The sequence below is a fragment of the Bos indicus genome, chromosome 19 (assembly GCF_029378745.1).
Source record: "Bos indicus isolate NIAB-ARS_2022 breed Sahiwal x Tharparkar chromosome 19, NIAB-ARS_B.indTharparkar_mat_pri_1.0, whole genome shotgun sequence".
Classification (NCBI taxonomy): domain Eukaryota; kingdom Metazoa; phylum Chordata; class Mammalia; order Artiodactyla; family Bovidae; genus Bos; species Bos indicus.
In genome coordinates, this window is record NC_091778.1 from 27,837,376 (window position 1) to 27,860,793 (window position 23,418).

General features: G+C 45.8%; 2 protein-coding genes across 2 annotated transcripts; one reads left to right on the forward strand and one right to left on the reverse strand.

Annotated features, from left to right (window-relative positions):
- The first annotated feature begins 7 nt into the window (after window positions 1-7).
- VMO1 (vitelline membrane outer layer 1 homolog) lies at window positions 8-1,062 on the forward strand. The gene is made up of 3 exons (XM_070772941.1): window positions 8-227; window positions 307-422; window positions 697-1,062. The coding sequence occupies exons 1-3, from the start codon at window positions 42-44 to the stop codon at window positions 992-994; spliced, it is 600 nt and encodes a 199-aa protein (XP_070629042.1). The 5' UTR covers window positions 8-41; the 3' UTR covers window positions 995-1,062.
- A 1,282-nt stretch (window positions 1,063-2,344) lies between these two features.
- TM4SF5 (transmembrane 4 L six family member 5) lies at window positions 2,345-8,570 on the reverse strand. Its single transcript, XM_019982591.2, has 5 exons — window positions 8,341-8,570; window positions 3,637-3,717; window positions 2,961-3,097; window positions 2,524-2,707; window positions 2,345-2,441 (listed from the first exon to the last, which is right to left on the reverse strand). Exons 1-5 carry the CDS (start codon window positions 8,512-8,514, stop codon window positions 2,427-2,429), a joined length of 591 nt encoding a protein of 196 aa, XP_019838150.1. The 5' UTR covers window positions 8,515-8,570; the 3' UTR covers window positions 2,345-2,426.
- Window positions 8,571-23,418: the final 14,848 nt, after the last annotated feature.

The window sequence follows — 23,418 nt, forward strand, 5'->3', positions numbered from 1 at the left end:
TTTAAGCCTGCTAAGGCGCCTGGGCTCACGGAGGCTGCGGGATGGAGCTAGGAGCAGGAGCCAAGCTGCCGCTGCCACTGCTGCTGCTGCAGGCCACTTGCTTGGGGTACGCAGGAGCAGACAGCTACATGTCGGTCATCGAGGTGACCAACGGGGGCCCCTGGGGCGACTGGGCCTGGCCCGAGATGTGTCCTGACGGATTCTTCGCCAGCGGGTTCTCGCTCAAGGTAGGGACTCATGCCTCGGTCTCGGAGGGGACCCCAGAGCCGAGGGTGGCAGTCTTCTGACTCGTCGTCGGTCGCCCAGGTGGAGCCCCCGCAAGGCATTCCTGGCGATGACACGGCCCTGAATGGGATCCGGCTGCACTGCGCGCGCGGGCAAGCGGATCTCAACGCACACGTGGTGGAGTCCCAGTCTGGAAGGTGGGGGGCAGGGGCCGAGGATCCCCTAGGGTCGGGGTAGGCCCCTTACCCTCGGTTACACACATCCCCTCCCCTCCCGACGGGCAGGTTCCTCCAGTAGGTTTAGAAATGGGAAGCGGGTGGGAGACCGCCCCCTCCCACCCCACATCACCCGCCCGCATCTCTGTGGAGGTCAGGTGACTGAGCACCTGGCGGGGAAGCCCCTGAGGCCTGAGTCGGGCTGGAGGTGGGTAGGGGGCACCGCGAAGCCAGTGCGTCTTCGCTTCCTCCGCAGGTGGGGATGGTGGAGTGAGCCGCTGTGGTGTCCCGTCGGCGGCTTCCTGGTGGCTTTCTCGCTTCGAGTGGAGGCACCCGTGACCTTTGGGGACAACACAGCTGCGAACAACGTTCGCTTCCTCTGCTCCGACGGCACGGAGCTGCAGGGGCCGGGCCTGACCTGGGGAGACTTCGGAAACTGGAGTGAGCTTTGTCCTAAAGGCATATGCGGCTTGCAGACCAAGATCCAGCAGCCTCAAGGCCTCCTCGACGACACCGCCATCAACGACGCGCTCTTTTTCTGCTGCCGCAATTGATACCATCGCCGTCCTCCCCAGCCCCTAGCCTCGTCCCACCTCCGCTATTAAAGTTTCTCTGTCTTGGCTTTGGTCTGGCTTGTTTTAGGGATGGGAAACTGCGTCGCCCCGTGTTCCTCTTAACCTGGCATTGGGCCAAGCCAATGGGGTTGGTCTCAGAAATCTGGGCTTCCCTGCTGGCTCAGACAGTAAAGAATCCGCCTGCAATGCGGGAGACCTGGGTTCCATCCCTGGGTTGGGAAGATCCCCTGGAGGAGGGCATGGCAACCCACTCCAGTATTCTTACCTGGAAAATTCCCATGGACAGAGGAACCTGGTGGGCTACAGTCCATAGGGTCGCAAAGAGCCAGACACGAGTGAGCGACTAAGCACACTCAGAAGTCTAGGGCAAGCTACAGAAAGTTACCGACCCATAGCTCAGGAAAAAAAAAAAAAGAAACAAATGCACTGAAACAGATTTTGCTTACAGGTTGAGGAAGTCCTTGCTTTTCCGACAGCCTCTGCAAACGTGTCATCCTCATTAAGAGCCCAGGTTGTTTCCTTTCTGAACCACCAGTGACCCCAGATTAAGAAACTTCTACCAAATTAGGTGACAATGCTATATTGTCTTAAGGCTTCACTTTCTAGAATTTAGGAGACTAACATGTCTTTTCCATGAGTGCCTGCTCAGTTACTCAGTGGAGTCCGACTCTATGACCCCATGGGCTGTAGCCCACCAGGCTCCTCTGTCCAGGGGATTTCCCAGGCAAGAATACTGGAGTGGGTTGCTATTTCCTCCTCCAGGAGATCTTCCCAATCCAGGGATAGACCCTCATCTCCTGCTTTGGCAGGTGGATTCTTTACCACTGAGCCACCTGGGAAGCTTGTCTTTTCCATATGTTTCCTTTTCTTCCCCCTACAAAACTCAAACAGTGGCTTTTCTGTACATTGAGTCCTATTAAGTGTCCTTGTCCTTGCTGCCCTCTCTGCCTGGACTCTCCCAACAGTCCAGATGATTAGCCCATCCACCAGATTTCAGGTCCAATTTTTCTTTCTTGAACTTTGTCTTATGAAAAAGGTCATGCGTCAGTGAATATCTATCCCCATTACCTCCATGTTCTTAAAAAAGTGCTTATCACCAACTGAAATAATCTATTGCCTCTTAAAAACTGTCCATCTTCTAACCCCTGGAATGTTAAATTCTTTAAGAGCACAGAACTTGCCTGTCTTGTTTATACAGTACTTTCAGTGCACCAACAGCTCAGTATTTATTAAGAAAATAGCAAGCAAGGTATAAAAGCCCCAAGCAACGGTGTACCTGGAGGCCTTCCAACACTCCTTGTATAAGGGCACAATCTGAGACGCGGAAGAGAACTCTAAATACTCTAGTTTATTCCAGGGTTGGGGCGGGCCAGGTGGGTATCCAGGAGCGACGGATCACGTAGATGGAGCCTCACTGAGAGGAACCCTGCGGAAAAGATAAAGTGAGGACAGGACACAGCCAGGGAGCAGATAGGTTTCCTTGCCAGCTCCATCCCACACCGTCCCACCTGCTTCTTCCTGCAATCGCCACAGAGGACACCAATGGATGCGTTCACCAGCTGCACCCCACAGAGCAAGATCTCCAGGCACGATGCGGCCACCAGCAGCGAGAAGAGGGTCACGTTCCAGAGGACCACATCGGGCGGCTCCACGCACAAGTTCCATTGCGTGCGGTTGAGCAGGTAAGAGCCTCTGCGGGTGGGGCAGGGTCACGCGAGAGCAGGAGGTCACGCGGAGCGCGCCTCCCCCCCCCCCCCCCCCCCCCCAACCTGGGGCTTCCCGCCCCGCGCAGGCGCCGAGGGGGATATACACAGAGCTCGTTTGGCCCACGTGGAGGAAGCAGTCTCAAAGCCGAGTCCGGCCTAGGTTCCCCGGTCCGCGTGGGAAAGGCAGGTGGGCAGAGACAGAGAATGGGGCAGGGCCACGAATACAGGCTAAGCCTTACGCGGTGTCTTGGAAGTGGTAATCCCAGGAGCCGTTCATTAAGCACTGTGGTCCAATTCGGAGCCCGGTTCCCGAGACCGAGAGGCAGTAGATGGCGCCAAGCAACCCGATAGCTGAGCAGAAGACTGAGCGCAGCATCTACATGCACAGCGCAATGAGAGGTGTGTTGGGCCGTCCCCTACCTACTCGTGGGCAAACCGTGCCTGGCCCCGTCCCCCCGCCACCCCATCTTTTCCAGTGTCGTTAAAAATACACTTCCCGTCAAATGCCGGGACTGGAGTTCCGCTTAATCCTAAGAGCCGGTGGCCATGGAGTTTCAAGGGGGCTGTAGTCCCCTCTGGTCAGGCCCACTGAAGCCTAATATTTGTCGGTGCGAGGGAGTGGTGAGATGGAGCCTAGGACTCTGCAGAGATGCTCATGAAGCTGGGAATTCAGTAGAGAGACCACGGCTTTAGATGTGGTTCTTCGAAAACCGGTTCAAAGACCGAAGCTGAATCCTGTCTTTATTATTATTTTAAAAATTTACTAGTTTTTTAAAGTTGTGTCCTATGGCATATGGGATCTTATTTCCCCCCACCAGGGATCAAACCTGGGCCCCCTGTGTTAGGAGCACAGAGTTTCTTAACCACTGGACCACCAAGAAAGTCCCTTGAGCCCCATCTTAATTTGGATCTTACCCTGCAGCGATTTCCACAGCAGCCTGCACCACAACAGCCTTTGCCCCCGGCCCGGACGGCAGAAATTCCCGGACAAAGTACCTATTGGAGGAGAGTCGATGTAATAGCAAGGCCAGCAGGTCCCCAACTTGCATCGATGCTTACCTCCTCCTGGAAGTTTCCTGTGATGCCTTCAGCCCTTTGAACTATAAGGAGACCTTATCTCTACTTTTCCTGCAATACTCTGGGGCTCTGCTTTAAGTTTATCTGTATTTATGTGCCAACTTATCTCTGTCCAGATTGTAGCCTCCAGGAGGGTAGAGCCCCAATATCCTTATATCCCCCATAAATCTCAGTATATAGTAGGTGCCCAAGTGAATGGGAATCAGGAAGCCTGGGTTTGATGCCAAACTTGTGCTCATTTCACACTCCATGAATTTATTCATCTCTCTGGGTCTCAGTTTTGTCCTCTGTAAAATGGGTCTGCGTACCTCCCATGGCTGTTGTCAGGATTTAATGAAATAACAGGTTGACTTGATGTGAAGACTAACTCAGAATAAATGGTCAATAAGTATAAAGTCCCTCGGCAACAGGAAGGAATAGTGGTGTTGGAGTGTCAGGTGAACTGGGATTATGATAGAGGGTGGAGGAGTATGTAAGTGAAGACTCTGATGGGAAGGGTGGGAATCCTCAAGATACAACCCTGATCCTGTCTTTCTTTCTCCTGTGGTAGTCCTTAGAGAGCCCACCCCCTACCAGGGTGTCAGCTGCTGCTTCTAACAATAGTTGTCTCCTGAATCAATACCTTCAAATTCAGATCTGACTGCCTGAAGGGTCTGTTCATTTGTATGTCTTGGTTTTAACTCAAGTTCATCCAACCTCATTCTGACTTCACAGTTTATTCCCCCCAAAATTCATCTCCCTTTGGGTTTCTTGTCTCCATCAGTGGAAATATCCTCCAGGTCACTCAGTCCTGAAAACTTGAATCCTCCATACCGAGCCGGACCTCAAGTCTTTCAGTGGCTCTTGAATCTGTCAGTCCTTTCTTCCACCCAGTTAGTCCCCAGTCACCTCCCACAAGAAGGATGTGCTCATTCTCCCTGTTGGGTTTCCATGTCTCTTGCCCTGTGCCCATACTCAATCCTACATTGCTATTACCAGATTTTTTTTTTTTTTTTATTACTGCAACGGATCTTAGTTTCAGCAAACGGATCTTTGATCTTTGCTGAGGCATGCAGAATCTTTAGTTTCAGCTTGATCCCAGCAGGGATCAAATCCAGTTCCCCTGCATTGGGAGTGCAAAGTCTTAGCCACTGGACCACCAGGGAAGTCCTGCTACCACCAGATTGAACTTCACTTTCAATTGATCTTTTCCCTGATCCAATCCCTAGAGTCTCCTCAAATAGTCACCTGTCAAGACTGAACTCTGTGAAGGTGTCTGAGGAGCCCTCCCTTTGGCTTCAGCCTTAGCTTTGTTGCACCCAACCAGGTTCTTTGCTTATCTCCCATCTCTATAATTCTGCAGCTGTCTGGATCTTTGCCTCCCTGTCTTCCTTGTCTATCTCACACCAATAAGGCAACATTTGGGTCTTCTCCAAGGGAGAAGCTGAGAGCTTTAGTTCCATTACATCATTCACAGCAACCTTACAGAAACACCTGCAGAGTTGAGTAAACTTTCCTCTAGACGCTCTTCCCTCTTCCTTGTCTCATGGCAGGTCTGGGGCCAGAGCGGGCCCCCTTGTTTAGCCTGTCTGGTTATATCACTTACTTGGAGGCTCTTGGACCCAGAGACACCTGGATTTATCTTTTGGATTTATCAACTTCAAATGACTTCCTTGTTTGTGATTTTTTAAAAGTTTGTGTATTTATTTATTTGGCTGTGCCAAGTCTTGGGCTTCCCAGGTGGCAGTAGTGGTAAAGAACCTGCCTGTCAATGCAGGAGACTGTAAGAGACATGGGTTTAACCCCTGAGTCTGGAAGATCCTCTGGAGGAGGACCTGGAAACCCATTCCAGTTTTCTTACCTGGAGAACCCCATGGACAGAGGAGCCTGGTGGGGGACCAAGTCCATAGGGTCACGAAGAGTCGGACATGACTGAGTGATGGCATGCACACCAGGTCTTAGTTGCAGCATGCAGGATCTATTAGCTGCAGCATGTGAACTCTTTAGTTGTAGCATATGGGATCTAGTTCCCTGACTGGGAATTGAACCTGGGCCCCATGCACTGAAAGCACAGAGTGTTAGTCACTGGACCACCAGGGAAGTCCCTAATTTTTGCTTTTTTAGCCAAAGTGTTTATTTCCTTTTTTTCTCTGAGCTCCTCTGTCTCACTCTCTGCTCTTTCTTTGTCTCAGTGAAAAGAGGTAATTGAAGAAGCAGGAGGAAGCACTGAGTTTATAGCTTGGGTCTGTTTACTTTTCTCCATCTCCGTGGCCACTGGACTTGTCCACACCATTGTTATCTCTCCTGGACAATTGTAGTAACCTCAGTTGATCTTCCTGCAGCCACTGCTGACCTCCTACTGTCCACTGTCCACCCAGCAGCCAGCCATATCCAACAGGATATGGAGCAATTAGAACTCTCATACTTTACTGATGGGAATACAATTGCTATAAGTACTTCAGACAACTCTTTGGTGATATCTATTAGCACTGAATATTTGCATACCTTAAGACTCAGCAGTTTTACTCTGTAGGTATCTATCCAATAGACATGCAAACATACATTCACCTAAAGACATTTATAGGAATGTTTAGAGAACATTATTTGGAATAAATCCAAGTTTGGAACTATCCAAATATCCATCAACAGTAGAATGTTTAAATAAATTGTGGTAATATTTACACAATGGAATGCATAAGAAATAATAAACTACAGTATTGTATACTAATATGGATGAAACTCACAAACATATGTAATTTTGATCTGAAGAAGTCAGAACAAAAGTGTCCACAGTGTAGGATTCCATTTATATAAAGTGCTAAACAGACAAATCTAACCTCTGGGTAGAAGTCAGGATAGTGGGGCCCTTGGCAGTGTGGAGTAGGGCCTGGTAGAAGGCCTGTCTGGGATTCTTGTAATGACCCAGATCTTGATCTAAGTGCCCAGAACATAAGTATGTCCCCTCTATAAAAATTCACTGAACTGTATATTAAGGATCTGGGAAGTTGTCTGTATGACTTTTAAAAAGCTAGAAAGTCCTTCAGTAGTTTACTCTGCACTTATAATAAAATTCAAATTCCTCACTGTGCTTTTTCGGGGGTGTAGATGCTCTGGCCTCTGCCCACCGCTGATCTCACCTGCTTCCCAGAAGCAGGCTGGTGAGATTGTGGGGAGGTGGTGTTGGTTTGGGCTGGCAAAGGGGTGTGATATGACAGGAAGTGAGGGAGTAGGGCTGGGAGGAGTGTGATGTCTTGAAGAGGGTTGAGATCAGAGGTATGGAGTGGAGTCCAACTGCCATAAATCCATGCGAGAGGAAGAGTAGGAGAAAAGGCCTTGGGGCAGGGGGTGAGAGGGGTGCTTTGTCGCTCAGTCACGTCCGACTCTTTGTGACCCCATGGGCTGTAGCCCGCCATGCTCCTCTGTCCATGGGAATTCTCCAGGCAAGAATACTGGAGAGGGTTGCCAGGCCCTTCTCCAGGGGATATTCCGAACCCAGGTCTCCCTCATTTCGGGCGGATTCTTTATCATCTGTGCCACCAGGGAAGCCCTGGTAAGAGGAGATTGTTGTATAAAGGAAAAGCTCAGTTTGTTCCCCATTTAGCGAACGGAGCTGTGGTCAGCAAAAGAAACAAAGATGAAGCATTCCCCTAGAGAATTTCATCAGTCAGCCCTGCTGAGAAGTGGGGAACAGTGCGGGGGATAAATCTTTTGCCTTCAGGCCATAAAGATGTTAAACTCACTTGACAGTCCCTTGGAACTTCCCTGGTGGTCCAGTGGTTAAGACTGTGCTTCCACTACAGGGAGCATGGGTTCAATCCCTGGTGGGGGAACTAAGATCCCAAATGCCATGCGGAGCACAAACAAAAAAGTTCCCCTACACAGGGAGGGGTTGGCAAACAGGGGTTAAGAAATCCGGGAAATCTGTGTCTCACCTTCCCCCACTTTTCCTGACAGGTCCTGGTCTCCAGAAAGCAACGGGGACCCCTTCTCCACCACACTGACCTAGGTTCTGAGTTTATTGTTAGTGCCCAGTGCGTGGTGGGCATCCAGAAATGTTGGACAGGGAAGTGGAGGAGGTGACACTGAGCTGATAGGTAGAATGACTGATCTGCGACATCGCTACCTGGCTCCAGACACCATGCTATCACTGTAAACCACCCCCCCCCCCCAACACACACACACTGAGGCCATTATTATCTTAACCCGATAACCTCCCTGGGAACCAGCTGTTCCTTCTGTCTCAACCCTTGTCATGAGGTGTTCCCAGCATCTGCTCAGCAGTGGGGACAGGGAAGGGCTGGGAGGACCAGCTCCCTACCCAGGAGGAAACAGTTGAGAGCAGTGAGGCTCCTTCCTTCTCATTCAGCTCAGACGTTCAGCTCAGGACCCTGGGGCCGAGCAGCAACCCTATGCAGTGCTTAGCATTTGGGGGCAGGCTGGATGGGCTCCCGGTCCCCACCAAGCCACCACCATCCTTTCCATTCACTCTCTCCCGCTCCTGGTCAGGACCCCAGAGAGTGGTGCTCCCTCCCATGGCCCATGTGCCCTGGCCAGTCCTCTCACCATCAGGCCCCCGCCAATGAAGCCAGCCATGAGCCAGACTTGCAGGCTGAGGTGGTCCTTGGTCCAGGTGGTCTGCCCGTTGGGCACCAGCAGGAGGGCGTTGGCCACGATGCAGACCAGGGAGAGGGGGATGAGAGACAGCCCCACGAAGCGGGCACACTTGCCGGTGCACATGGTGAGGCTCTCGGAAAGGACAGGCGGTGAGTGAAAGTGAACCCAAGGTTCCCGAGTCCAGAGGAAAAAACAAGCCAGGAGCAAAGGTCGGGGAGGAGGTGTGGCGAAGCTGGCAGCAGCTGATGATAAAGGACAGGGGCAGGAGACGTGGGGCTGCTGCAGAGACGCAGGCCAAGGGGAGGATGTGGTGGACGAGCTGGGGGAGGCTGACCCACAGAGGAAGTTGCATGGAGTCGGTGTGTTCTTCCTCTTCTTCTGCGCTCACCTCGCCACAGACCCTCCGTCAGCTCCTTACCTGCTTTGTGACTTACCCAAACCCCTTAATGTCTCTAAATCTCAGTTGTCTCGTTTGTATAAAGGGCATAGTGATGCTCCTGGGCTCTTGGGCTGGTGGTGAGGATTAAATAGGGAATTCCCTGGTGGTCCAGTGGTTAGGACTCTGCACTCTCACCGCCAGGGGCCTGGGTTCAGTCCCTGGTTGGGGAGCTATGATCCTGTATGCCATATGGTGCAGCCAAAAAAAAAGAGTGAGGGTGAAAAGCATTTTGTAACAAAGAACACACTAAGACAATGTGTGGTAGCCTCATTGCTTCTTAGCCCCACAGAGACGCTTCCTCCTGGAAAGAAACCAAGAAGATGGTGGTGTTTTTTCTGTTTCTTCTTGTCAGTTCACTTCAGTCCCTCAGTCTTGTCTGACTCTGTGACCCCATGGACTGCAGCACGCCAGGCTTCCCTGTCCATCACAAACTCCTGGAGCTTGCTCAAACTCATGTCCATTGAGTCAGTGATGCCATCCAACCATCTCATCTTTTGTCATCCCCTTCTCCCCCTGCCTTCAATCTATCCCAGCATCAGGGTCTTTTCCAGTAAGTCAGTTCTCCACATCAGGTGGCCAAAGTATCAGCTTCAGCTTCAGCATCAGTCCTTCCGATGAACATTCAGGACTGATTCCTTTAGGAATTGACTGGTTTGATCTCCTTACAGTCCAAGGGACTCTCAAGAGTCTTCTCCAACTCCACAGTTCAAAAGCATCAATTCTTTGGCACTCAGCTTTCATTATAGTCCACCTCTCACATCTGTACCTGACTACTGGAAAAACCATAGCTTTGACTAGATGGACCTTTGTTGGCAAAGTAATGTCTCTGCTTTTTAATATGCTGGCTAGGTTGGTCATAGCTTTTCCTCAAAGGAGCAAGTGTCTTTTAATTTTATGGCTGCAGTGATTTTGGAGGCCCCCAAAATGAAATCTCTCAGTTTCCACCGTTTACCCATCTATTTGCCATGAAGTGATGGGACCAGATGCCATGATCTTTGTTTTCTGAATGTTGAGTTTTAAGCCAACTTTTTTACTCTCCTCTTTCACTTTCATCAAGAGGCTCTTTAGTTCTTCTTCACTCTCTGCCATAAGGGTGGTGTCATCTGCATATCTGAGGTTATTGATATTTCTCCCGGCAATCTTGATTCCAGCTTGTGCTTCCTCCAGCCCAGTGTTTCTCATGATGTACTCTGCATGTAAGTTAAATAAGCACGGTGACAATCTACAGCCTTGACATACTCCTTTCCCGATTTGGAACCCATCTGTTGTTCCATGACCAGTTCTAACTCTTGCTTCTTGACCTGCATCCAGATTTCTTAGGAGGCAGATAAGATAGTCTGGTATTCCCATCTCTTGAAGAATTTTCCACAGTTCATTGTGATCCACACGGTCAAAGGCTTTGGCATAGTCAATAAAGCAGAAGTAGATGTTTTTCTGGAACTCTCTTGCTTGTTTGATGATCCAGTGGATATTGGCAACTTGATCTCTGGTTCTTCTGCCTTTTCTAAATCCAGCTTGAACATCTGGAAGTTCACGGTTCACGTACTGTTGAAGCCTGGCTTGGAGAATTTTGAGCATTACTTTGCTAGTATGTGAGATGAGTGCAATTGTGTGGTAGTTTGAACTTTCTTTGACATTGCCTTTCTTTGGGATTGGAATGAAAACTGACCTTTTCCAGTCCTGTGGCCACTGCTGAGTTTTCCAAATTTTCTGGCATATTGAGTGCAGCACTTTCACAGCATCATCTTTGAGGACTTGAAATAGCTCAACTGGAATTCCATCACCTCCACTAGCTTTGTTCATAGTGATGCTTCCTAAGGCCCACTTGACTTCGCATCCCAGGATGTCTGGCTCTAGGTGAGTGATGACACCATCGTGATTATCTGGGTCATAAAGATCTTTTTTGTATAGTTCCTCTGTGTATTCCTGCTACCTCTTCTTAATATCTTCTGCTTCTGTTAGGTCCATACCGTTTCTATCCTTTATTGTGCCCCTTTTTGCATGAAATATTTCCTTGGTATCTCTAATTTTCTTGAAGAGATCTCTAGTCTTTCCCAAACAAAACATTCTATTGTTTTCCTGTTTCTTTGCCTTGATCACTGAGGAAGGCTTTCTTATCTCTCCTAGCTACTGATTGGAACTCTGCATTCAAATGAGTATATCTTTGCTTTTCTCCTTTGCCTTTAACTTCTCTTCTTTTCTCAGCTATTTGTAAGCCCTCCTCAGACAACCACTTTGCCTTTTTGTATTTATTTTTCTTGGGCATAGTCTTGAACACTGCCTCCTGTACACTGTCACAAACCTTTGTCCATAGTTCTTCAGGGACTCTGTCTATCAGATCTAATCCCTTGAATCTATTTGTCAGTTCCACAGTATAATTTTGAGGGATTTGATTTAGGTCATACCTGAATGGTCTTTGGCATTGTCCATTGCCAAAGAATGCTCAAACTACCACACAGTTGCATTCATCTCACATACTAGCAAAGTAATGCTCAAAATTCTCCAAGCCAGGCTTCAACAGTATGTGAACCATGAACTTCCAGATGTTCAAGCTGGTTTTAGAAAAGGCAGAGGAACCAGAGATCAAATTGCCAACATCTGTTGGATCATTGAAAAAGCAAGAGAGTTCCAGAAAAACATCTATTTCTGCTTTATTGACTATGCCAAAGCCAAAGTTTATTGTGGATCACAATAAACTGTGGAAAATTCTTCAAGAGATGGGAATACCAGACTACCTGACCTGCCTCTTGAGAAATCTGTATGCAGGTCAAGAAGCAACAGTTAGAACTGGACATGGAACAACAGACGGGTTCCAAATAGGAAAAGGAGGCTGTATATTGTCACCGTGCTTATTTAACTTATATGCAGAGTACATCATGAGAAACGCTGGGCTGGAGGAAGCACAAGCTGGAATCAAGATTGCCGGGAGAAATATCAATAACCTCAGATATGCAGATGACACCACCCTTATGGCAGAAAGTGAAGAAGAACTAAAGAGCCTCTTGATGAAAGTGAAAGAGGAGAGTGAAAAAGTTGGCTTAAAGCTTTTTTATTCAGAAAACATTCAGAAAACAAAGATCATGGCATCTGGTCCCATCACTTCATGGCAAATAGATGGAGAAACAGTGGAAACAGAGATTTTATTTTCTGGGCTCCAAAATCACTGCAGATGATGACTGCAGCCATGAAATAAAAGGATGCCTACTCCTTAGAAGAAAAGTAATGACCAACCTAGACAGCATATTAAAAAGCAGAGACATTACTTTGCCATCAAAGGTCCATCTAGTCAAGGCTATGGTTTTTCCAGTAGTCATGTGGAAATGACTACTGGAATTGCAGCCATGAAATTAAAAGATGCTTACTCCTTGGAAGGAAAGTTATGACCAACCTAGACAGCATATTAAAAAGCAGAGACATTACTTTGCCAACAAAGGTCCGTCTAGTCAAGGCTATGATTTTTCCAGGGGCCATGTATGGATGTGAGAGTTGGACTGTGAAGAAAGCTGAGTGCTGAAAAATTGATGCTTTTGAACTGTGATGTTGGAGAAGACTCTTGAGAGTCCCTTGGACTGCAAGGACATCCAACCAGTCCATTCTAAAGGAGATCAGTCCTGGGTGTTCTTTGGAAGGACTGAGCTAAAGCTGAAACTCCAGTATTTTGGCCACCTCATGTGAAGAGTTGACTCATTGGAAAAGACTCTGATGCTGGGAGGGACTGGGGGCAGGAGGAGAAGGGGATGACAGAGGATGAGATGGCTGGATGGCATCACCGACTCAATGGACATGAGTTTGAGTAAACTCTGGGAGTTGGTGATGGACAGGGAGGCCTGGCATGCTGTGATTCATGCAGTCACAAAGAGTTGGACATGACTGAGCTACTGAACTGACTGAACTGAACTGAAGACTTTGTGGGATTTTTTTGTAGCACAGCAATAGCTGACTGACACAGATCCTGTCATCTAGGCCACAGCTGATTGATCCAAGAAAAAGTAGGTGACCCAAAAACAGACATGAAACCAGAGACCTGTATGATTGCAGAAGGTAAGAACTCTGCCCAACAGAGAGAGGTACCCTCACTGAATGATGACTGATCAACAAATTGGATCTTCATTCTTGAGAAAGTTGACTACAGACAACCTGAGAGTCATCAGACAGAGGGGTGGCCCAGAACTAAGAGAAGTATAAAAGAAACTGAGAAAAGTATGAAAGCAGGAGTGAGCAGAAGTCATGGAGCAGCTGCATCCATAAATAAACAGAAACCATAGGAAGAAAGGGACTTCCCTGGTGGTCCAGTGGCTAAGACTCCGGTCTCTCAGTGCAGGGAATCTGGGTCCAATCTCTGATCAGGGAACAAGATCCTGCATGCCACAGCATATCCAAATAAATAAATATATAGATATATTTTTTAAAGAAGCCATAGGAAGAGAATTGTGTAGAGAATAGTTGTTCAGAAACAGTACAGGAGGAAGAAGCACAAGCATTGGCAAGTAGAGGCGGATGACCAGTGTTTCTGGTGAGTCACTGGAAGTGACGTTGAACCACCAGAGAAGCTGTGATGCCCATCTGGCAGGTGTTCCCACTGTAGCCATTGTCCCAGTGGACTGGGAACAGGGACAAAAGCAAGCTGCATATTTGTCTACAAGTTCATCAGTCCTGAGTCTGAGAGATGATTCTGCTTTTCAGGGTAAGTAAAGAGAGAAAAAAGAAAAGTTGTGTGGTTTACAGGTATTTATTTATATTACATTTTGTGCAATTTTGTGTGCATGAAATAATGTTAAAAACATTATAGAGATTCTGAAAAATTTCATCAAAACAAAGGAAGGGCATATTTTCCTGAAGACTGAAAGACAGAAACAGAATTCTTGAGAAATATTTACTGTAGGATTTGAAAGGAATTTTCAGGAAGGTTTTCACTGGAAGTAGGAGCAGAGAACTTTAAGAAACGAAAGGCTGAGATGAAAAGGCACCAGTGGTTCTCTTTTGAGAGAGACAGAGAATTGCCTGGAAACTCAAAATGCACAAAGATAACCAAAGTCCATGTGAGAAGCACTAAAGAACAGGACTGAAAGTGGGACAGAGCTGGTGAGGGATACTAAGGATAAACTTGAGCAAAATGCACAAGAAAAGGACCGGAAGATTAGGAAAGAGGACCAGCAACAAAAACATTGTAAGGGAACATGAGTGAGAAAACAGAAATAGAAGGTCAGGAAACCAGCTGCTCCCAAAGATAAGAACAGAACTGGTGGGAGTGACGTCACAGGTGACAAATCTGTGCTGGGAAGTTTCTCCAGGGTGTGGCGCCACTTGAGTTATCGGGCTGGAGGGTGTACTGTATCCCAGGTAAAGTATTGAAAGTGAACAGGGGCTTTCCTGGTGGCTCAGTAATAAAGAATCTGCCTGTCAATGCCAGGAGACTCGGGTTCAATCCCTGGTCTGGGAAGATGGCACATGCTGCAGAGTAGCTAAGCCCGTGCACCACAACTATTGAGCCTGTGCTCTAGAGCCCAGGAACCACAACTGCTGAAGCCTGAATCCCCTATAGCCCATGCTCTGCAACAAGAGAAGCCACTGCAGTGAGATGTCTGTGGACTGCAACTAGAAAGTAGCCCTGGATTGCCACAACTAGAGAAAAGCCTTTGCAGGACCAAAGACTCAGCACAGCTCAAAGTAAATAAATAAATATATAAAATTTTTTTTTTAACGTGAACTGAACCCAGATCCATCCTGACTAAATATCTGAATTAAAGACTACATCTCAGCGAAGTTAAAAGCTTCCTAGACTTACTTGCTGCTGCTGCAGCTGCTAAGTCACTTCAGTCCTGTCTGACTCTGTGCGACCCCATAGACGGCAGCCCACCAGGCTCCCCCGTCCCTGGGATTCTCCATGCAAGAACACTGGAGTGGGTTGCCATTACTTCACTGCAAAGATCGTGCTGTGCTGTGCTCCGTTGCTTTAGCCCTGTCTGACTCTGTGATCCCATACACTGTAGCCCGCCAGTCTCCTCTGTCCATGGGGATTCTCCAGGCAAGAATACTGGAGTGGGTAGTGATGCCCTCCTCCAGGGGATCTTCCTGACCCAGGGATCAAACCGGCCTCTCCTGCATTGGCAGGCAGATTCTTTACTGCTGAGCCACTGGGGATCTCAAATATAGCTGATTCTTGAATATAGCTGTATACACATAGCTGATTCATTTCATTGTACAGAGAAACTAACCCAACATCATAAAGCAACTATCCTGTGTGCTTAGTCACTTAGTCGTGTCCAACTCTTTGTGGGCCCGTGACTGTGTAGCCCGTCATGCTGCTCTGTCCATGGGATTCTCCAGGTGAGAATATTGAAATGGGTTGCCATTTCCATCCTCCAGGGGATCTCCACGTCCCAGGGATTGAACCTGCAAGGAGACTCTTTTACCTGCTGAGTCATAAGGGAAGCCTATACCCCAAATTTAAAAAAAAAAAAAAAGAAAAATCTTCCTAAAAAGGAACAGAAAGCAATCAAGCCTGAGACTTCTCTGTGACACTCAATGTCCAGGAGACAGAGGAACAATGTCTACATTTATGTCACAAGTAAAGAAAAATCTTCCTAAAAAGGAACAGAAAGCAATCAAGCCTGAGACTTCTCTGTGACACTCAAAGCCCAGGAGACAAAAGAACAATGTCTACATTTATGTCACAAGTTGTGAGTCAATTATTTTATACGTATCCAAGTTTCTTTTTGCATCTGAGGGACAACAGAATTTCTGAGAATGTTTGGGTTTGGAAATACCACTGTGACTCCTTCTTCTCCTTTTTTTTTTTTAAAGATATTTTAACTTACAAAGACATGAAATGAAAACTCCAAAATGGGGAAATCTTGGCATAACTGTAAATAATTTTTATAAACTTAGTTAGAACACAAAATATAAGTTTCAAAAATCCTTTTAAAGAGAAAATATATAGAGTGAATTCTAAAAATTATATTAACAACAGTATAGATGTCAATCATGTATTGCCTGCCATGACCAGAGTCCATTTTAAAGAAATATATCAGGTCACAGAAACTCAACTCTACTGAAACAAAAAGCATTTATTGGTTCAGGTGGCTGTATAGTAGGACCTTGTTGTTTATCCCCCCCTATATATAATAGTTTGCCTGTGCTAATCCCAAATTCCCAGTCCTTCCCTCCCCTACTCCCCCTCCCTCTTGGCAACCACACATCTGTTCTCAAGATCTGTAAGAATGTAAATCTTAGAAATTCTCATAATGAGAAAAGAGATTATAACTATGTGAAGTAATGGATATTAACTAAACTTACAGTAGTCATCATTTTGTAGTATATACATATGTATATATATAGAATCACTCAGTTGTGTCCAACTCTTTGCGACCCCATGTACTGTAGCCCTCCAGGCTCCTCTGTCCATGGAATTCCTCAGGCAAGAATACTAGAGTGGTTTGCTATTTCCTTCTTCAGGCGATCTTCCCGACGCAGGGATGGAACCCGAGTTACCTGCACTGCAGGCAGTTTCTTTACTGTCTGAGCGACCAGGGAAGCCCTCTATATTGGAGTGGGTTGCTGTTCCCTTCTCTAGGGGAATGTTCACAAGCCAGGGATTGAACCCAGGTCTTCCGCATTGCGGCCAGATTCTTTACCAGCTGAGCCACCAGGGAAGCCCTGTACATATGTACAAGAAATCATTATGTTGTAAACTTAAAATACATTAGTGGAATACAATTAATACAATATACTAATACAATGTTATATGTCAACTATATTTCAATTTTGAAGTCTCAAAAAAGGTTGCATTGTGTTTTAAAAGGGAGACAAAAAAGCTAAAGATATATTTAGAAAGTCATGGAAACAAAGTAGTGGAACACAAATTGGAGTGAGTGAAGGTGTTGATTCTGTGGATACCATGTGGTAAAACAAGAAAGCACAGGACTTCCCTGGTGATCCAGTGGATTAAAATCCACCTGCCAATGCAGGGGACCCCAGTTCTATCCCTGCTCTGGGAAGATCCCATATGCCACAGGGCAAATAAGCCTGTGCTCCACGACAAGAGAAGCCACCGCAGTCAGAAACTTGCAACTAGGCAAAGTCTGCATGCAGCAACAGAGACCCAGCACAGCCAAAAATAAATAACAAATTTTAAAAAAGAAAGCACCAGCACTTTGGGAGAAAATCTTGGTGACAGTAGGGGAGCTCTTCTGAGAAATGCTGCATCACCAGTACCCTTGATGGCACAGCAGTCAGGTTTGTGTGTAAAAACAGTTATCTATGACTCAGTCAGGAAACAAATCACAAGAGTCAGATTTTGAAGAACTTTGGGAAATATTTTAACCAATTTACTTGCAGTTTTCTTTTCATGTATGCATCAACATGACTTTTTTAGAAGAAATTTTAATTAGCATACAACAAACGTTTCAAGTGCTAGGAAAGCATTGTTCTATCACGTAGCAGGCAGCATTCTTTCTTAGCAGTACATAAAATAATAGTGTGTGTTGCCTCTGGAGATGGCTCAAGAAATTCTCTGTATAGGCCCAGTTCTGGACTCAGTGGATCCAGCACTAAACTTGCCAGACAAGGTCCCTCCCTGTAGCTTATGTTATACTCTGGGAGACAGGCAGTCAACTAAAAGTTAGAGACTATTCCAAATTTTTTTAAAAAGTCTTAATTTATTTGGCTGCGTCTGGTCTTAGTTGTGGCATGTGGGATCTCTTTTAAAAGAATTTTATTTGTTTATTTTTGGCCATGCTGGGTCTTTCTTGCTGTGCAGGCTTTTCTCTGGTTGTAGTGAGCGGGGGCTACTCTCTAGTCGAGGTACCCAGGCTTCTCATGGCGGTGGCTTCTCTTGTTGGGGAGCAGCGGCTCTAGGGCACAGGCTTCAGTAGTTGTGGTGTATGGGCTCAGTAGTCGTGTTTGCTGGGCTCTTGGGCACAGGCTCAATAGCTGTGGTGTCTGGGCTTAGTTGCTCTGAGGCATATGGGATCTTCCTGGACCAGGGATTGATCTCCTGCATTGGTAGACAGATTCTTTACTACTGAGCCACCAGGGAAGCCCTCTTTGTGGGATCTTTCATTGCAGCACAGACTCTAGTTGTGGCTCGAGGGCTTAGTTGCTCTGCAGCATGTGGGTCTCAGTTCCCCGATCAGGGATTGAACCTGCTTCTGCATTTCAAGGCATATTCTTATCCATTGGACCACCAGAGAAGTCCCAAGACTTTGCTGAATTTTATGAGGGAAATCAGCAATGTGATGTGATGGGGAGCAACTTGGGCCGGTGGCTACTCTAGATCCTGTGGTTACAGAGCCAGAACCACACTGAGACCTTGGCAAGAGGGGCTCCTCCCTGGCTCTCAGCTTAATTTTATACAGACCTCCAGGGGATCTTGTTAAAATGCAGATTCTGACTCATCAGGGCTGAGGGAGCCCTGAGAGTCTACATTTTTTTAAATTAATTTTTATTGGAGTAGGCGCTAGTGGTAAAGAACCCACTGGCCAATGAAGGAGCCTTAACAGAACTCCAGGGTTTGATCTCTCCTGGGTTTGACCAAACCCAGGGTTTGACCCCTGGTTCTGGAAGAGCCCCTGGAAAAGGAATTGGCAACACACACCAGTATTTTTGCCTGGAGAATCCCATAGACAGAGGAGCCTGGCAAGCTACAGTCCATGGGGTTGCAAAGAATCTGACATGACTGAAGAAACTTAGCATAGCGCATGGTCGCTTTACAATGTTGTATTAGTTTCTGCTGTACAGCAAAATGAATCAGCTATAAGTATACATATATCCCCTCTGTTTTTGGATTTCCTTTCTATACAGGTCACCAAAGGGCATTGAGTAGAGGTCCCTGTGCTGCACAATAGGTGCTCATTAGCTATCTGTCTCATACATAGTAGTGTATAGATGTCAATCCCAATCTCCCAGTTCTCCACGCCCCCCCACCTTAGTATCCAGAACTTTGTTCTCTACATCTGTGTCTCTAGTTCTGCTCTTCAAATGATTTAATCTATTCCATTTTTACAGATTCCACATATAAGAGATAGTATATATTTGTTTTTTTCTTTCTCATTTTCTTCCCTCTGTGTAACAGTCTCTAGGTCTATCCATGTCTCTGCAAATGGCATTAATTCATCCCTTTTTATGGCTGAGTAATAGTCCATTGTATATAGGCACCACATCTTCTTTGCCCATTCCTCTGTTGATGGACGTTTAGGTTGCTTCCGTGTACTGGCTGCTGTTAACAGTGCTACAGTGAACATTGGGGTGCATGCATTTTTTGAACCATATTTTTCTCCAGATACATGTTCAGGCGTGGGATTGCTGGATCATATGGTGGTTCTATTTTTAGTATTTTGAGGAACCTCATACTGTTCTCCGTTCCTCATACTGTTCACTAATTTACATTCCCACCAACAGTGCAGGAGGGCTTCCTTTTCTCCTCACCTCTCCAGGATTTATTGTTTGTAGATTTTTTTTATTGAGGGTCTACATTTCTTAAAAGCAGCTGGGTGATGCTGAGGCTCCTGTTCCAAGGACCACGCTATGGTAGCAAGACTGCAGGGCGCCCTGTGTATCACAAATACCTAAACACAAGGCCCCTTTCCCTCCCTCTTGGCTTGTGAAAAGATTTTTGCAAGTTTGGTTGACAACTGAGCAAATGGAGTTATGAGAGAGTAACGTGCCAGTTGGGCTTTCCAGTGGCTCAGTGGTAAAGAACCCGCCTACCAATGCAGGAGATGTGGGTTCAATCCCTTGTTTGGGAAGATCCCCTGGAGAAGGAAATGGCAACCCACTCCAGTATTCTTGCCTGGAAAATCCCATGGAAAGAAGGAGCCTGGCAGGCTACAGTCCATGGGGTCGCAAAAGAGTTGAATATAACCTAGCGACTAAACAGCAATATGTTTTAAGAAGTTCCAGAGAAGATAAACACAAAGAAAATTTAATCCATATAGCAGGAGATAAAGTATCAAGAGGCATAAGAAAGAGAAAGCATACAGTAAGATGACTGATTATACCAAATATGTGGATCAGAACAATTCATGAAAATATTTTAAACTTCTCTATGAAAAAAATTAAAGTTTTCAAATTAAGCTAATCAACAAAATTCTGTTAACAGTAGTTGCCTCACAGGAGAGAAACAAGATATGGAAGACAAGAGGGAAAGGAAAATTGCTTTTCACCTTTATGAAAATGTATGATTGCATTTTTTTAAAAACAATTATTTATTTATTTGGCTGCACTGGGTCTTAGTTGCAGCATGCAGGATATAGTTCCCTGACCAGGGATCGAACCCAGACCCCCTACCTAGCGAGTGTGGAGTCTTAGCCGGTGGACCACCAGGGAAGGGTCCTATTGGGTATTTTGAATTTTATTATTATGTTTTGATTATTCAAAATAATAAGTGCATAATAAAATTAAAGCATATAGTATAGATAATGTTGTGTTCATTTTATACTGTTATAGGGTATATTTACGTTGATTATATAACAATGATAAAGCTTTAGGCACAAAATCATATTGTACTGAAATATATAAAGTCAAAATAGATAACCTGGGAAACCAAACATATATATATATATATATATATGTAGCTATATGTAGCTATAAGAACTATATAATAGTAGCGAGAAACTGTGGCATAACTCAGCAGTCTGTAGTAGATGAAGTAAGAAAAATTACCCAAGGGTACAAAGGTATTGAGAATCTAAATGATAATAAGGTGATTGATTAATTAGCCACTCATTCAACAAATATTTATCAAATGTGTATGACGTGCACCATGCCCTTTGCTAGATACCAGGAATGCAGCAATAAAGTCTCCATCCTGGAGCTTGCCTTCAAATGATATTTATTGAACTTTGTATCTTATAAGTGGAGAACACACCTTTTTTGACGTTAATGAAACATTTATAAATATTGATAAAATATTAGGCTCTGAAGGAAATACCAGATAACTTCAAAGCTGAAATTGTACTGGCCACCTTTTCTGACCACAATGCAGCAAACCAGAAATTTACAAATGTTTAAGTAAGAAAACCCAACCTTCTAAAAGCCCCAAAATAGTTCGGGGACTTCCCTGCTGGTCCAGTGATTAAGGCTCCACAGTTCCACTGGACAGGGCACAGGTTCAATCCCTGGCCAGGGAACTAAGATCTTATGCTGCATGGTGTGGCCAAATAATAATAATAATAAAAACCCAAAGCAGCAAATCCAAATTGCAAACACTGAAGGTTATAAATAGGTAATGAGAATGTATCATGGCAAAACTTGGAAGACATGGAAGAACTGGTGGAAATGACTCCAGATTTCTGAGTGCTTATAATTAGCACTTACAACTAATGCCAGAGACTTTTAATATGTTATTTTATATATAATCCTCACAACAGATATGGCATAATGCCCCTGTTGTGATGTAGTCACCCATAAAAATTTGCCAAAGTGGTGTATGTGGCTCAGAGAAATTAAGTAACTTGCTTAAAACCAAAGCTGACACCAGTTAAGCTGGAACGTGTACTCAGGCCTGGCAGATTCTTCTGTTTATAATTGCTATGCTACCATCAGTATGATTGATGGAATATGCAGAAGGGAGGAGCTGGTGATTTAAGCTGGCTTTAACCAAAACTTGTTTTCTCAGGCTTTTTGTTTCCCTGCCTATCCTTCCCCTCTTTTGCTGGGAGCCGGTGAGGCATTCCACTTGTGACAAAGGTCATAAAGAAGGAGGCTCGGCATACGCAAAGGCGGGATCAAGCCTCAGGAGTCCCCCTGAATAATCTCGAGCATCTACCCCCAAAAAACCAGAGTCTGCCTACTTTATTGCTTTGTGCTCTCACCTCTGACTTTACTGGGGGCTGTCCCCCACCACCATCTCGCTCTCTCTGTCAAAGAGTTAACTTACAGCTCCAATTAATAAAAGTTCCTGGGCAATTAGGAGTGTTTAAATCCAAACCCCTCAGATGGCTCTCTAACTCGCCTGACAAATTTACCCGGACTCCTACAGCTATGCATACGATTGTTTACAGTCTCCCAGCCTCGAAAGGCACGGGAAGCTTAAGATATTCAAATAGCTTAGAGCCTCTCAGAGAGTTAGAAACTGTCAGAATAAAATTAGTAAAAGATTTCATTGATGAGCCAATGCTTGTTGCCAAGTTTTCACATCCCCTGAATTGTATCCTTGAATGTGTATTAATTAATATAGTTGGTATGTAGAAAAAATAAGTAGTGGCCTTGGTACTAGTAACTTTAGACCCTTAAGGTAATAAATTCTTTCCTTTGTTGTAAACCCATTACACATCCGCCCTATAGGAGTGCAATTTTATCTTCGGAAGATGGTGCCAAACCTTAAAATAATTACACTTAGAGAAAATAAGTCTTACGGTTGATAAGTCTTTGTCCAGAGTCATAAAATGTTAACAGGCCTTCTGGCCAGAAGATGATGTAAATCACCTAAACCATTTGTATACGATAAATTTGCAGGAAAGAAACCCTGGTTTTTGATAAGGATCAAAGACTGCTGACTTTGCATCCCCTATAATCCTCTATGTGTAACTTAGGGTATAAAAGCCCCTGTTGAAAATAAAGCTACGGGCCTTGCTCACCAACGCTTGGTCTCCCCATGTCATTCTTCCCCTTAACTTCCAGCTGAGTCTCCATCTGGAGCACGGATATCCTCTGCGACCATTTATTTGCCTGGGCTTCTAAGACCCACTCGAGAAGGTGTCTAAGGTGGGGCACCTTCTGCTATTCGAGAGGGCGCCTGCGGCCTCCGTGGTCAGAGCTAACCTGGTGTCACTGGTTATATTGATTTTCCATGTAAACCAAGCTACTCAGCTTCTTTTCTCCACTGAATTTCCTACTGAGCTATCCTCATTTTATTACTCTTTATATCTTTGATGAATAAATAAATAGTCGCCGAAGCCGTCTCTCCTTCGAATACCCTGGATCAGCCGGGGCTGGACCTCGGCACTCTTTCTTCCCTCTCTTCTTTCCCTCCCCACCCCCCTCCCCCCAACCTTTTCTTTCTTTCATAGAACAAAGGTTTATGGAGCACTTACTGTGTACCAGGCATTGTTCAATATGCTGGGGATTTAGTGACGAGAGGCAGACAGTAAGCAAGTCAACAATACTTATACAACTTTAGAGAGCAATATTTGTTATGAAGAAAAAGAAAACATGATAAGGAGGTAAATTGACAGGTGTTTAGAGCTATTTTCGTTAGGGAGGTCGGGGGAGGTCTCTCGGAGGCAGTGACCTTCAGAAAGGATGCGGGCTTTGGGAGAAAGACTGTTCCAGTGAAGGCAACAGCTAGTGCAATGTCCCTGGGGAGACAGGCTTAGCCTGCTATGGGCACAGTGAAGAATGGCAGAGTGGATGGAGCTCGGTGGGTGAGGAAAAAGCTGAAGAGGTGGCTTTGAAGGCCATCATCGGAGTCGTGGGGCAGCCATGGGGCAGCCTGGAGCAGGGGTGCTACCCTTTGTTATGAGGAAAATGGATTGAAGGAGAGTAAGACTGGAAGAGGGGAGACAGGTGAGGAGGTTATTGCAGTGGTGCAGGTGAAGGATAGTGGTGGCCTGAACTGTGTGGTAAAGACAGAGAAGGGTGACGAGACA

Bases quoted from the DNA above. Each gene is read 5' to 3' on its own strand.
- TM4SF5 (XM_019982591.2), bottom strand. From the start codon at position 8,514: ATGTGCACCGGCAAGTGTGCCCGCTTCGTGGGGCTGTCTCTCATCCCC. The intron at 3,718-8,340 runs GTGAGAGGACTG...CTCCTCCAATAG, and splicing joins TCATTGGCGGGGGCCTGATG to GTACTTTGTCCGGGAATTTC. The intron at 3,098-3,636 runs GTAAGATCCAAA...CTGTGCATGTAG, and splicing joins GCTGTGGAAATCGCTGCAGG to ATGCTGCGCTCAGTCTTCTG.
- VMO1 (XM_070772941.1), top strand. From the start codon at position 42: ATGGAGCTAGGAGCAGGAGCCAAGCTGCCGCTGCCACTGCTGCTGCTG. The intron at 228-306 runs GTAGGGACTCAT...TCGGTCGCCCAG, and splicing joins CCAGCGGGTTCTCGCTCAAG to GTGGAGCCCCCGCAAGGCAT. The intron at 423-696 runs GTGGGGGGCAGG...CTTCCTCCGCAG, and splicing joins GTGGAGTCCCAGTCTGGAAG to GTGGGGATGGTGGAGTGAGC.